This window comes from Eucalyptus grandis, chromosome 2 (assembly GCF_016545825.1).
Source record: "Eucalyptus grandis isolate ANBG69807.140 chromosome 2, ASM1654582v1, whole genome shotgun sequence".
In the NCBI taxonomy this organism is placed as follows: domain Eukaryota; kingdom Viridiplantae; phylum Streptophyta; class Magnoliopsida; order Myrtales; family Myrtaceae; genus Eucalyptus; species Eucalyptus grandis.
Window position 1 is genome coordinate 38,821,326 of NC_052613.1, and position 11,659 is coordinate 38,832,984.

An 11,659-nucleotide genomic window follows, 5' to 3' on the forward strand; every position below is an offset into this window, starting at 1 on the left:
TTTTGTTCTATGGAACATAAATAATTTTTAACAAACAGGCCCTTAATGTCAAGCACTCAATGTTTTTTTTTTTTTTTTCCGGTGATCAAGAACCGTTAGGTCTTGCCGCAAGTCACTATTTAGATATAAAACTTCAGGTAGAGCTGTTAAACGGGTGGGTCAGGTCGGGTTTGGGTCGGGTCATAAATGGGTCGACCCAAATTGACCATTAACTCATTTATGACCCATTTATGTCTAATGTAAATTTTTCGACCCATACCCGATCCGACTCATATTAATAAAATATTTTCATGTTGAACCAAATTTAGGAAAACTTATTCTTACATTTTTTTAAAGATTATATTACTAAAAACTTCCAAGCAATACAAATTCAATCAATAATTTTTCAAATTTTTATAATTTTTCAAAAAAATTATTTCTTAAAAAAATTATTTTAAAAATTGAATTTTAATTATTTATATTTTTTTATTAAAAAATATAATTTTAATTGTTTTTATTTTTTAAAAATTTAAAATTTAAAATTTTTATTTTTATTTTAAAAATATAATTTTTAATTTTCTTTTTCTTTTTCGTTTTTGTTCTTCTACTTTGGTCGGCGGTCGGCCACAAGCGAGCCTCAAGCTCGCCCGACTCGGCGACGCTCGACGAGCTCGAGTCTTGCCCGATCGGCGAGGCCTCCACCTCGCCAAATCTAGCGAGCTTGAGGCTCGCGGCGTCGGGTGAGCTTGAGCTCACCCTTGTCGAATCTGGCGAGGCTCGAGCCTCACCCGACACTAGTGAGTTCAAGTCTCGCCAGATTGGCGAGGCTCAAGCCTCCAGCTCGCGCGATGCCGACGAGCTCGAGGTTCGCGCGCCGACGAGCTCGAGGTTCGCCCGGCCATCGGCCATCGCCGTGTTGGCGATTGGAGGAAGAAGAAAGGAAAAAAAAAGGAAAGAAGGAAAAAATAATAAAAATATAATTATAATTTCGGTTTTTAAAAAAAAAATTGTAAAGTTAAAGAGAGGAGAGAGAGATGGTTAGGTTTTGAGTGAAAATAAATGGGTTCAGTTTTAATGGATTGATAAATGGGTCATAAACGGGTCATAGAGTGACCCATTTAAAACCCATATATTTTAGTATTGACCTATTAAAACCCATTATGGGTGCTTTATAAAATAAAGCTTGACTCGTTAATGACTTATTTAACCATAAATGGGTTGCACAACCCATTTAACACCTCTAACTTCAGGGGAGATTAGCTTAGTATCCCACTACCAAGGCCCCCACTTAAATCACGATAGCAACGCAATGATTCAAACTCTCGACCGCAGCGTTGCAGGAGAGAACGAACACCAATGCGGCTACCCATGGTTGGTAGCGCTCAACATTTTTAGCGTTATGTATTACCCGAGTTTTGTTCTTATGTTGGATTGAGGACGCTTGTTGGGCTTCGAGCTCGGTAGGGCTAGGGCGTTCTCTATATTCCCATTTTTTGGACTCTCTGAGTTGTTATAATGGTCTTCGCCCATGTCCGGCCCAATTGCCTAGCTATGCGCTTTTTCTAATTCGCGATTTCCTTTGGTCAGGAATGAAACGTGTCCATCGTCCTGACCCCTTCTTTGCGTGTGGCTAGAGATGTATTAGACAACGTGCGCTGAACATTCCTGACATAGCGAAGATAGCGCTGGCCTGCCACGTTGTCACCGTGCAATAAAGAGATCTTTACCGTATAATAATATAATCAGAGCATATCTCTCAACACCCATCCTGCTTACGAGGAAGGTTCGCAAGTCGAGCATCGGCGTAAGGCAAGAATACGAACATGCGATCAAACAAAACTGACGAGAAGCAGAGCCGCGGTAACAAATTAAGCCCTCATGAAATTAGAAATCGAGAACGTAAATGAATACATCGCTAGAAGAAGAATAGAAACGGTGTACATCGAATGGAATTCTTGAAATTGAGGAAAGAACGAGAAGAATCACAAACTTTAAAGTTAATAATTAAAACAAAAAAAGAATGTTCAAACGACATCATTTGAAATTATATATAAGGGATTTTGTTTGTATCGACATCGACGATATTAATTAATCATAATATATACGGTTGAGCTAGATTTAAAGGTTTACTCAAGTAGGCTTCACTCAGGCCCAAAAGAGGTCTAACCTCTCCGGCTAGATCTTCCAACGTCTATCCACATCCTAAAGAGAGGTGATGGGCTGCTTGGATTCTCTTAATATGGACCTAATCCAATATTTTTCCTTTCGAATTAGTAGGGAATACGGATCATAGTCAAGCGAGATCTCTTACTCTAGGATGGTTCTCCTATCTATCTAGAAGATCTTTGAGCCTTTTAAAGACTTGCTGAGATCTAATATCGATAATTTTAGTTAATCATAATATATACGGTTAAGCTAGCAGAAAAAGGCATGGGCTTGAATCACTTTGAAACGGGAGTAAATGATCTGCCTCGATATTAGGTTGAACTCCGCACGGGGTATGGAACGCCAATGCTTCTCGGTTTCGCTTGAGGTCATGCAAAAGAAGTACGCAACTGAATCGAAACGAAGACACGTTCGACAAGAACCCTCTCCAAGAATTCGTGAGAAGCCTCGGAAAAGTCAAAAGAATCACCGGGGGACTCGTGGGTCGCGGAGATCCAGATCGGAACTCGAATTCTCCGAATATTTACATTACTATTTCCCTTCCTCCAGAAATATCTTCTCGATAGAAGCCAAACGAACGAGGAAAAGATAAAAAGAAGAAGAAGATTTCCGTGTGGCTAAGCTGAGCTGACAATCACATCCTCGCCTGTCCAAATATCTTCCTTTGCGTCTCCTCCAGCCAAAGAAGGAAAAAAAAAAGAAATGAGATCCGTATAATAATACCGAATCCCACCCCCATACTCACACGTGTCGTTCGTCTTTTCAAAGGAGCAGACGCGACTTTCTGCGCGCGATCGATCCCTGGAGAGTTCCTGCGACACCTCCGGACGCGATGAGCGGCACGTCGCGGTCGAGAGACCTCCTCCGCATCATCGACAAGATCCATCCGCCTGATGTGTCGGGCACGAAGTCGTCTTTTCTAATTACGCGAATTTAAACCTGGCAGCAGCTGCCAACTTCCCGCGACAACCTTTCAGACCCGACGCAGAACCCAGAGACGAAAAGGGCAAAAGAGGATTTCAAAGTTCGTGGCTGACGACCGCCCCCCCCCCGACGGCGATGGCGAAGGGGCATTTTCAAAAGTGGGGGGGCACCGCCACCGTCCCGCGACCGCCACGTGCGCCCCAACCCGTTGACAACTGGAGCGAATCCGCCCCGCGGCGTGCCCCATTCCCTCCATCCATCCCGCCCACTGACCGACCCACACGTACGCCCCCACCCACCACCCGCCGCGGCAATCAAAGCGCATCGGCCATCCCGAGGCGGGGGCGGCCACGTGGCGCCATCGGGGCCGCCGCCGTGTCCCCGTCGATCCCTTCGGGCACAGTCCCACTCCGGGGTGAGGGAGAGACGTGACGTACCGGGGCGGGGGCGGGGCTCAACACGTGCGCCACGTGCGGGGGTACAGGTGTGCGGTACGGACGCCTGCCGGGGGCACACGCGTGGCCTGAGCGGGGCGCGGCACGGACGGACGGAGAGGAAGAGAACTCCGATTTGGGTTGCCGTGCAGGGGCGGCTCGTCCGCCCAGTGGCGCCACTGCACTGCACACCTTCAACTGCGATTGCGGGGGTGAGAGCGTGCAGGAGCGTCTTTCTCGCTGTACTTAAAAATCCGCGTTTTTTAATTGATAAATGAAAGAAATATCTTCCCCCCATAATTAAAAGTCGTTATTATTAGTTAAAACATGGGGTCATCTTGTATCGTAGCCGGCATTTCAGCCTCATACTCATATTATGGATAGAGCTAACGGGAGCATGAGGTCATGGTTCGAACTAATATCATTTCGATATTTGTAAACTGCATTAGATGGTGTTTTTCATTTACTAATCGAGGCTATTTGTTTCCGTAATTTTCCTTTTCAAATCACTTATTTCTTTTTAAATTACATCGATAAGCAGCATTTCAGTAAAAAAAATAAAAAATGCATGGAAGACATTAGAATGGACCGCGTGAATTTTTTTTATCTATCGCTGAGTTTTTTATTTTTTAAAATTACATGTCGAAATTTTGGACCGACCAATTTTCATTGCATGCGTACAAAATTATTGTCTAGGGTGATTCCCCTTTTTTACTAGTCAATTGAAGTAAATAGTCAGTACTTTGTCTTAATGCTGTAGTATATATCTTTTATTTTAACATTTTCGTAAAAATGAGTGCTTGTATACAAACACGAGGGGAAAAATAGTACAAAGAGCTATGGCATTTATAGATGGAAAGCCGTAGGGGTCAAATGCATTGGGCATCGTACTCCATATTTATAGTAGCTCTAATGCCATGTTAAAGTCAAGTATTTAACTATAGCTAGCAATGGAGATAATACAAATTACATCTTATATGTAAGCTGCATAGATCTATAGCTTGGAGACCGCATGATTTGCCCTTTCCTCTTTTAAGGTCCAAGAAGATTGTGGATGAAGAAAGGGCTCTAATTTCTTTTGAGAGTTTTTCAAATATTGCATCCCTTGTTACTCTGACGGCTCATTGATGGATCATATCAGCACACCTTCCCTTGATGGGAAATAAAGAAATTCATTGCACTCATCATTTAGAAATTAGTTGAGTGGACGCAAAAGAAGGCGCTTTGGGAGAATCTAACGGGAAATTTCTTCAATTGTCTAGGCATCAAGTTCATACTACTACAGAAGAAGGAAACGCCGGGAAAGCGCCCGCCCACGGCATAACCAAGTTATCGAAGAATCAGCTCCATGGTTTGATATCCCAATGGGAGCACAAAACGGGGAAGGGCCAGAAATCAGTTACGTAGGAGAAGCGCAAGCGCAATCGTCACCATTTCCCTCGTCAATACTCATCATGGGGCGCCCTCGATCGATGCACCATTCTTGGGTTTTCTTTTGAAAACTTGGAACAGCTGTCCCCGCAAATGGGTGAAAGTACGTAGGGTCCAAGGGACAAGCGGGAATAATTAAGGCGGGGAAGCCAGGTAAGGCGACAACCTAACCGGTCGTTACGAACGTGAGGCCCAGGCTCGAGTCGAGTCGAGTCGGCACGGAGGGAAGTCAGAGGAGTCCGGTGTTCATTGGTCGGGGTGGGCTGTGCCGACCGGCGAAAGTGAACTGTGTTGAAGGTGAAGCGGTGAAGGTGGGGAGAGGTTGTGGAAAATCTCGACCATGCGATGCCCTCCTCTCTTTTATTTGTGGTTTGTGGAATTTCAGGCAATTCTCTCCCCCGGTTTTGCGAATTAGGCAACGAAAAATCGTGATTCCTTAGGTTGAATTGATAAGATTCCGCATTGACGTTAAGATAAATCAATCAATCATTCACATGGATAAATGACTTTAGAGCGTGTTTTATTGACTTGTTAGAATTATATTGGAGTTTACTATAAATATCGGCACTATTGTTTTGTCGGCAAATTCTCCATGTCCTTACGACACTAGTATTCATTGCGACATCCCTATGGTCTACCGATTCTACTTTCCCGTGAGTTGAATGGCTTTTTATTCTGATATCTAGGTTATAGATGAAATTAATTTTATTCGTTTTATGAATAGATTCTACTCTAGATTTATATAGATAGTGCTTGATAGTATATCCTTCGCTCGGGAAAATTTCTTTGATTCGAAATTTGCTTCTCCTTCTTAACTTTCGAAGCTATGCGAGAGGACATTAGATTAGACATTAGGTTAATGTCCTAGAGGAATTTTATATATCAGTCAAGGGTATCATGGTTTGAGTTCTCTCACACCTTCATTCGTCTAGTCCGATTCTACTTCATTCTTTCCAGGCCCATGAGCATGCGACGAGTCTCGCCCTCCAAAGCATTTATTAATTGAAGTCTTATGAACAAACGTGTCCCATAAGAATCAACACTTCGTCGTCACAACTCACAAGAGAGGGACGATGACGCGATGGACAAAATCAATTCAATAAGAAAGGGGGGAAATATTACAAATGGAGCCTTCCGTGCAATCAAAAGCAGCTCGGTGTGGCCCAACGAAAGATCTGGTTTCGATTTTTCCTTTTTCTTAGAACGCCATCGGAATGATCTTAAAAAAAGCGAGTCTGGAAAATTATTGGGCCGTCGCCAAAAGCTAAGGGCACTATCAGTATTATATACCCGCCCTTCCGAATAATAAAGAGAGCTTCCAAAGGCAAAAGGATGTGTTGTCACTGCGCTCGTGACGCCTGTCCCTAAGACTCCTCCAACTCTATATAAATCCAACCCCCACCCCCCACCTCTCTCCACATATTAATTACTCCATACTCTCTGTGTCTCTGATCAAATCTGCTCAAGTGAACGTTCGCCACCTATTGCAGACGCTCTCTCTCTCTCTCAAGAGTCAAGACCATGCAGCTTCTCTCACCACCTTCCTTCTTCTATTCTCCTTCTTCATCTTCTTCGTCGTCGTCGTCGTCGTCGTCCATGACCTTATCATTCCCTGCCTCGTCGCCTTCTCTCCTCCTTGTTCCTTTTCTACTATCTTATCTTCTCCTCCTCGTGCTACTCCAATGGCTTCGCCGGAAGGGCAACAGCAAGCGCCGCCTCCTCCTCCCGCCCGGCTCCATGGGCTGGCCTTACGTTGGCGAGACCCTCAAGCTTTACACCCAGAACCCCAACGCTTCTTCTCCATCCGCCAGAAACGGTACCCCCACGCCCCCGCGTGTGCTTCTTCTTTTCCCAGGAGGGAACTCTTATGCTGTTAGTTTGTGCATGTATGTTCATGTATATCAGGTACGGGGATGTATTCAAGACGCACATACTGGGGTGTCCGTGCGTGATGGTGACGAGCCCGGAGGCGGCGAGGGTGGTGCTGGTGAGCCAGGCGCACCTGTTCAAGCCGACGTATCCGGCGAGCAAAGAGCGAATGATCGGACCGGACGCTATCTTCTTCCACCAAGGGGCGTATCACTCCCGGCTCAAGAAGCTCATTCAGGCCTCGTTCCTTCCGTCTTCCATTAAAGGGTCTGTCTCCGAGATCGAGCGCACCGTCCTCGCGCTCTTGCCTGCTTGGAGAGATCGCTCCGTCATCAACACGTTGCACGAAATGAAGATGGTACGTAACGCAACTTACGTGCGTCGTCTTCTGGTTTTTATTTCCTTTTTCAATTCTCTGCTTCTCTTGGAGGTATTGTAGACGACGATGGCGAAGAAGAATCTCTTCAAAGCTCTTAAACCAGTTTTTGTCTGAACCTGTTCTCATTTATTTATTTTTCATCTTGGGTTGTGCCAGTTTGCTTTCGATGTGGCAATGATTTCGGTCTTCGGAGGCGAAGTGGACCTCGAATTGAAGAGCATCAAACACCTGTATCAACGCCTTACGGAGGGTTACAATTCCATGCCTTTGGATCTTCCCGGAACTCCCTTTCATAAAGCCATGAAGGTGAATTGCAATAATAAAAACAAAAAGAAAAAAAAAAATTAACCACATTATTCTTCTAGGAGGAAGAAAATCGAACGGAGCGCTTTCTTTCACGTAACAATTTTCCTGAATCTGCCAGACGGGTGTGGCCCCGTCACTAATATGTGTTCATATACTTTGGTCTTCCAAGTTCCACCGTCCGGTCGAGTGAATAAGACGTGGCGGCAACGAATATTATTAATCATCTAGGGAGAGTTTTGCTAATGGCCATGAGAGTTTTTGACCCTTGCGGATGACGGGTTTGCTTGCAGGCAAGAAGTCTCTTGAACGAGACACTGAGGGGGCTGATAGAGAGGAGAAGAAGAGAGAGCGACAAGGGCGAGAATGGAGGCTTGTTGGAGGTCTTGCTGAGGGCCAAAGACCCCAAAATGGACCAGCTCACCGATTCGCAGATAGCCGACAACGTGATTGGTGTCATCTTCGCGGCTCACGACACTACCGCGAGTGTGTTGACGTGGGTACTCAAGTACTTGCACGATAACAGCCATGTGCTCGAAGCTGTGACGGTGAGTTCCCGCTTCATTTTCCTCCCACCTAATACTGTTTTTGGTCCAGTAATTCTCGTGTGAGGAGGGAAAAAAAAAAAAACAAAAATGGTTATTGAGAAATCTCTACACCTCACAACCAATATCTGCTATCAATTCAAGGTGATGTTAGGTCACGGAATCGTTCTCACTTATGTACACCATATATTCGGTTGATTTTTCAAGATTTTTTTGGACATAATTTTCATCCTTTGAACCAAGAGAATCCAGATTTCTGAGGAAATTTGAGCAAATAGGATAACAACGTATGAAGATTCCGCAGATTATACTTAAAAAAAAGGAATATATTTCTCAACTCTCTACAATTTTTTCCCTAATTTGTTTCTCTTTACCCTGTTTTATGGTTCATATCAAATTATTTCAATAAGAAGGATCCGCCCTGTATAGTGATATCTGTTCCTAAGATAACACAAATAATGGGATGCTTATTGCCGCGTCCTTTTGAAATATATATTTAGTACTGACTTATATGAATAATGTACCGATATATGTTTTTCAGAGGGAGCAAGAGGGAATTCGACGCAAATTGGTGGAGTCGAACCGCAGACTTACTTGGGACGACACTAGGCGGATGCCATTGACAAGCCGGGTATAAATCTACCCTAATTTGAGGACATTTACTTTAGAGAAACCTGCCCGGTCAAATATATATCGTGGAAAATAATAGTCAATACTACAATTTCAAGTGCGTCGTACCTTTAGTTTCAATGAACGCTTATGATTAACAACAGGGCATGATCAGGTGATTCAAGAGACGTTAAGGACGGCAAGTATACTGTCCTTCACATTTAGAGAAGCGGTGGAGGATGTGGAGCTCGAAGGATATGTGATCCCAAAAGGTTGGAAGGTCCTCCCTCTATTCCGAAGCATCCATCATTGCGAAGATTTCTTCCCTCAGCCTGACAAGTTTGACCCTTCGAGATTTGAGGTGAATAATCTCTCACTGCATCCAACACAGAAAACGAATTCCTTCTCTTTTTTCTTTTCCTGCTACACTGCATTGTCTAGTGAGTTGTACATTCATGTCGTGTCAATGACTGCCACCCCTAATCATTTTCTCCCCGCAATATATGTTGAATTCGGGATGGTGATGTGTCTACTCAATGGAGTCGTAGCGGTATGTGAAGATACCTCCGCACAAGATACTGTGCATCGCGAATGTCATCAAGATTCTTCAGTCGGGTCAGAGCATATGAATCCTTCATTGTCTCTTCTTCCGGCAAGGGTTATGACCCTCGGAATTGTCCCTTTCGTCAGTATATATGTGGATCTTAAATGCGTATGCTATTTCAAGGGATGTTGCTCGTGAATCCTATGAAGTATCCCACCATGTGAGTCGCTTTTGTAAGGTAGCAAACCTCGCAGCGAAGATGCTCCCAATTGGAAGAGTGTCCGTGTCATGTCTCCCCCATTGTCTGCGTTAGGACAATAGTACTAGTTTCGGTTAATGATGGATCGACCGCTTGAGTTTCTACACGTACTCATTTAAATTTCTTTTTCCTTGACCCCCTGATGATCATGAAAGCGTACCAACTTCATGTTCCTCGGCAAGTACCGAACACCACACCCGTTAGTTGTCGAGCATCTGAATCACACAACTGCATGTGAATGACACAACTTTTAAGGGCTATGAATTGATCTGAATACATGTCATGTCACATAACATGGGATTGTGTGCAGGTGCCACTGAGGCCAAACACGTACATGCCGTTCGGGAACGGGGTGCACTCTTGTCCCGGTAGTGAGTTGGCCAAGCTAGAAATGCTCGTCCTCCTTCACCACCTTACCATCTCCTACAGGTTCTTACATTCCTATTTTACTATTGCTCATCATAATTTGTAAGCATGCATGGATGATGCGAATCTCAAATATTAATAGGATGAAGGTTAGAAAATAAATGACGAGTTAAAGGTTATGGACGCTGCTTTGAAATAAATAAATAAATAAAACAATTAGGTGATTCATTCTATATTTTACTATATACAGTCTCTCGGTTTTTATTTTATTTTTTGGTATTTCTAGATTGGCTTAACGTACGAATTTAGGCAAATGATGGGTCGAGAATTGGTCGCATGGGGAACCATACACGTGTCCTTCATGCACTTCGCAATAGTCAAACGCGACCCTCGTCTCTTTGCATGGGATCCAAAGCCAGCTTTAACTTCGAGACCTTGAAAACTCAGTGATGATTGTATTTGTCATGTCATGCCCCCTTCCCTCTCTCTCTCTCTTTCTTTCTTTCTTTCTTTCTTTCTGTTTTCTAGTTTTTTTCCGTTACCGAGCGCAGCCTCAAAAATCACTTTTGTTTTCTTTGGTAGAGACCAAACGATTGCCGTCCTCATTTTTTAATCACATGCTTGGTCAAATTCCCACCATAGCTTTAGCATCGGGGTCCATTTTCTGGCGCTGCATTCATCCCCCGATGTATGTATATCGTGTAAATTTTTAGGAATTATTACGTTTAGAATCTCTCCTTTTCACACTCTCTAAGAAATTTCATTGCAAGAATTAAATTAAATGAAAATTATGTGTTTTTTTTTCCTCCCAAGAATACTGATTTCGAAAGCAACTCTATTTTTTTAATTTTCCCCCAAAAAATCTGCCTTTTTTTTTTTTTTTTTTTTTTTTTTTATACATTATAAGCTGAATTGTACATCTCAAATGATCACAAGCACTCAAGTGACAAAGCGGCTCCTATCGGGTACAATATCTGCGAACCCTGTCGCACGACGTGCGACTTAAATTGAGCGGGACCATTCAGCCTCTAATCCAACTGGAGGGTTGAACCTAGCCTCCTTCTCATCATCGTTCGCGGATTCCGACGTGGATTCATCTCCTTCATCTCCATAGCCGTCGCAATCGCTTCCGAGTCCCGAAAACTTTCAGGATTTATCGCATTGAAAATGTTAAGATTTTCTGATCTTCACCGAGCCAATTGCGTATTGGTTTTTAGTACGAGCGGACAAAAATGGACAGCTGTAGCAGTACTTAAGTTTTGTAAGCGCATTGTTGTTCTAAACTCCACCACGCTTGAAGTCCCGACAAAAGGGATGGGGAAGAAAAAAATCAAATCTTCAAGCCACGTAGATTTCATCTGCCATTCTGTTTCCATAGGTTTCTTCCACGTAGGAGAAAGACGGGCTAATCATGTATCTCATCCTGGTCTTGTTTGGCTCTGCAGGTGGGAGCTCTTGGGAGAGGATGATGGTATTCAGTATGGGCCTTTTCCCGTGCCCAAAGGAGGCCTACCCATCAGAGTCCGACCATGGAACGAGTGGAGGAGGGACCGGAACATCTGATGAAATGCATATGTTCAAAGGGTGTTATAAGACATGATTCTATCTTTATCCGAACCAGAACCTATGTCAACCCACCCCCCCTCAAATAGCTTTATTTTTGTATCTTTTCGGGTTTATTGTAAAATTGGCAAGTTGCAAAGTTTAGGATGATTGCTCTCCCTTCTCTCTTTTCTTCGATTCATGTAAAGAACGAAGTTTGTGAGGACAAGATGGGGACGACGACGAATGTTGTTGAACATCCAAATGCTCAATGGTTGAATGAAAAGGATGCTGCTCATCTTTGTAATC

The 11,659-nt window shown here is 43.7% G+C and overlaps 1 protein-coding gene across 1 annotated transcript; it reads left to right on the forward strand.

Moving 5' to 3' along the window:
* The first annotated feature begins 6,272 nt into the window (after positions 1-6,272).
* On the forward strand, positions 6,273-11,659 carry LOC104432702 (abscisic acid 8'-hydroxylase 2). The gene is given in 9 exon segments (XM_010045204.3): positions 6,273-6,723; positions 6,726-6,750; positions 6,840-7,161; positions 7,339-7,488; positions 7,779-8,033; positions 8,572-8,661; positions 8,815-9,000; positions 9,753-9,871; positions 11,254-11,659. Coding segments are annotated over 9 exon segments (1,533 nt in total). The 5' UTR covers positions 6,273-6,455; the 3' UTR covers positions 11,372-11,659.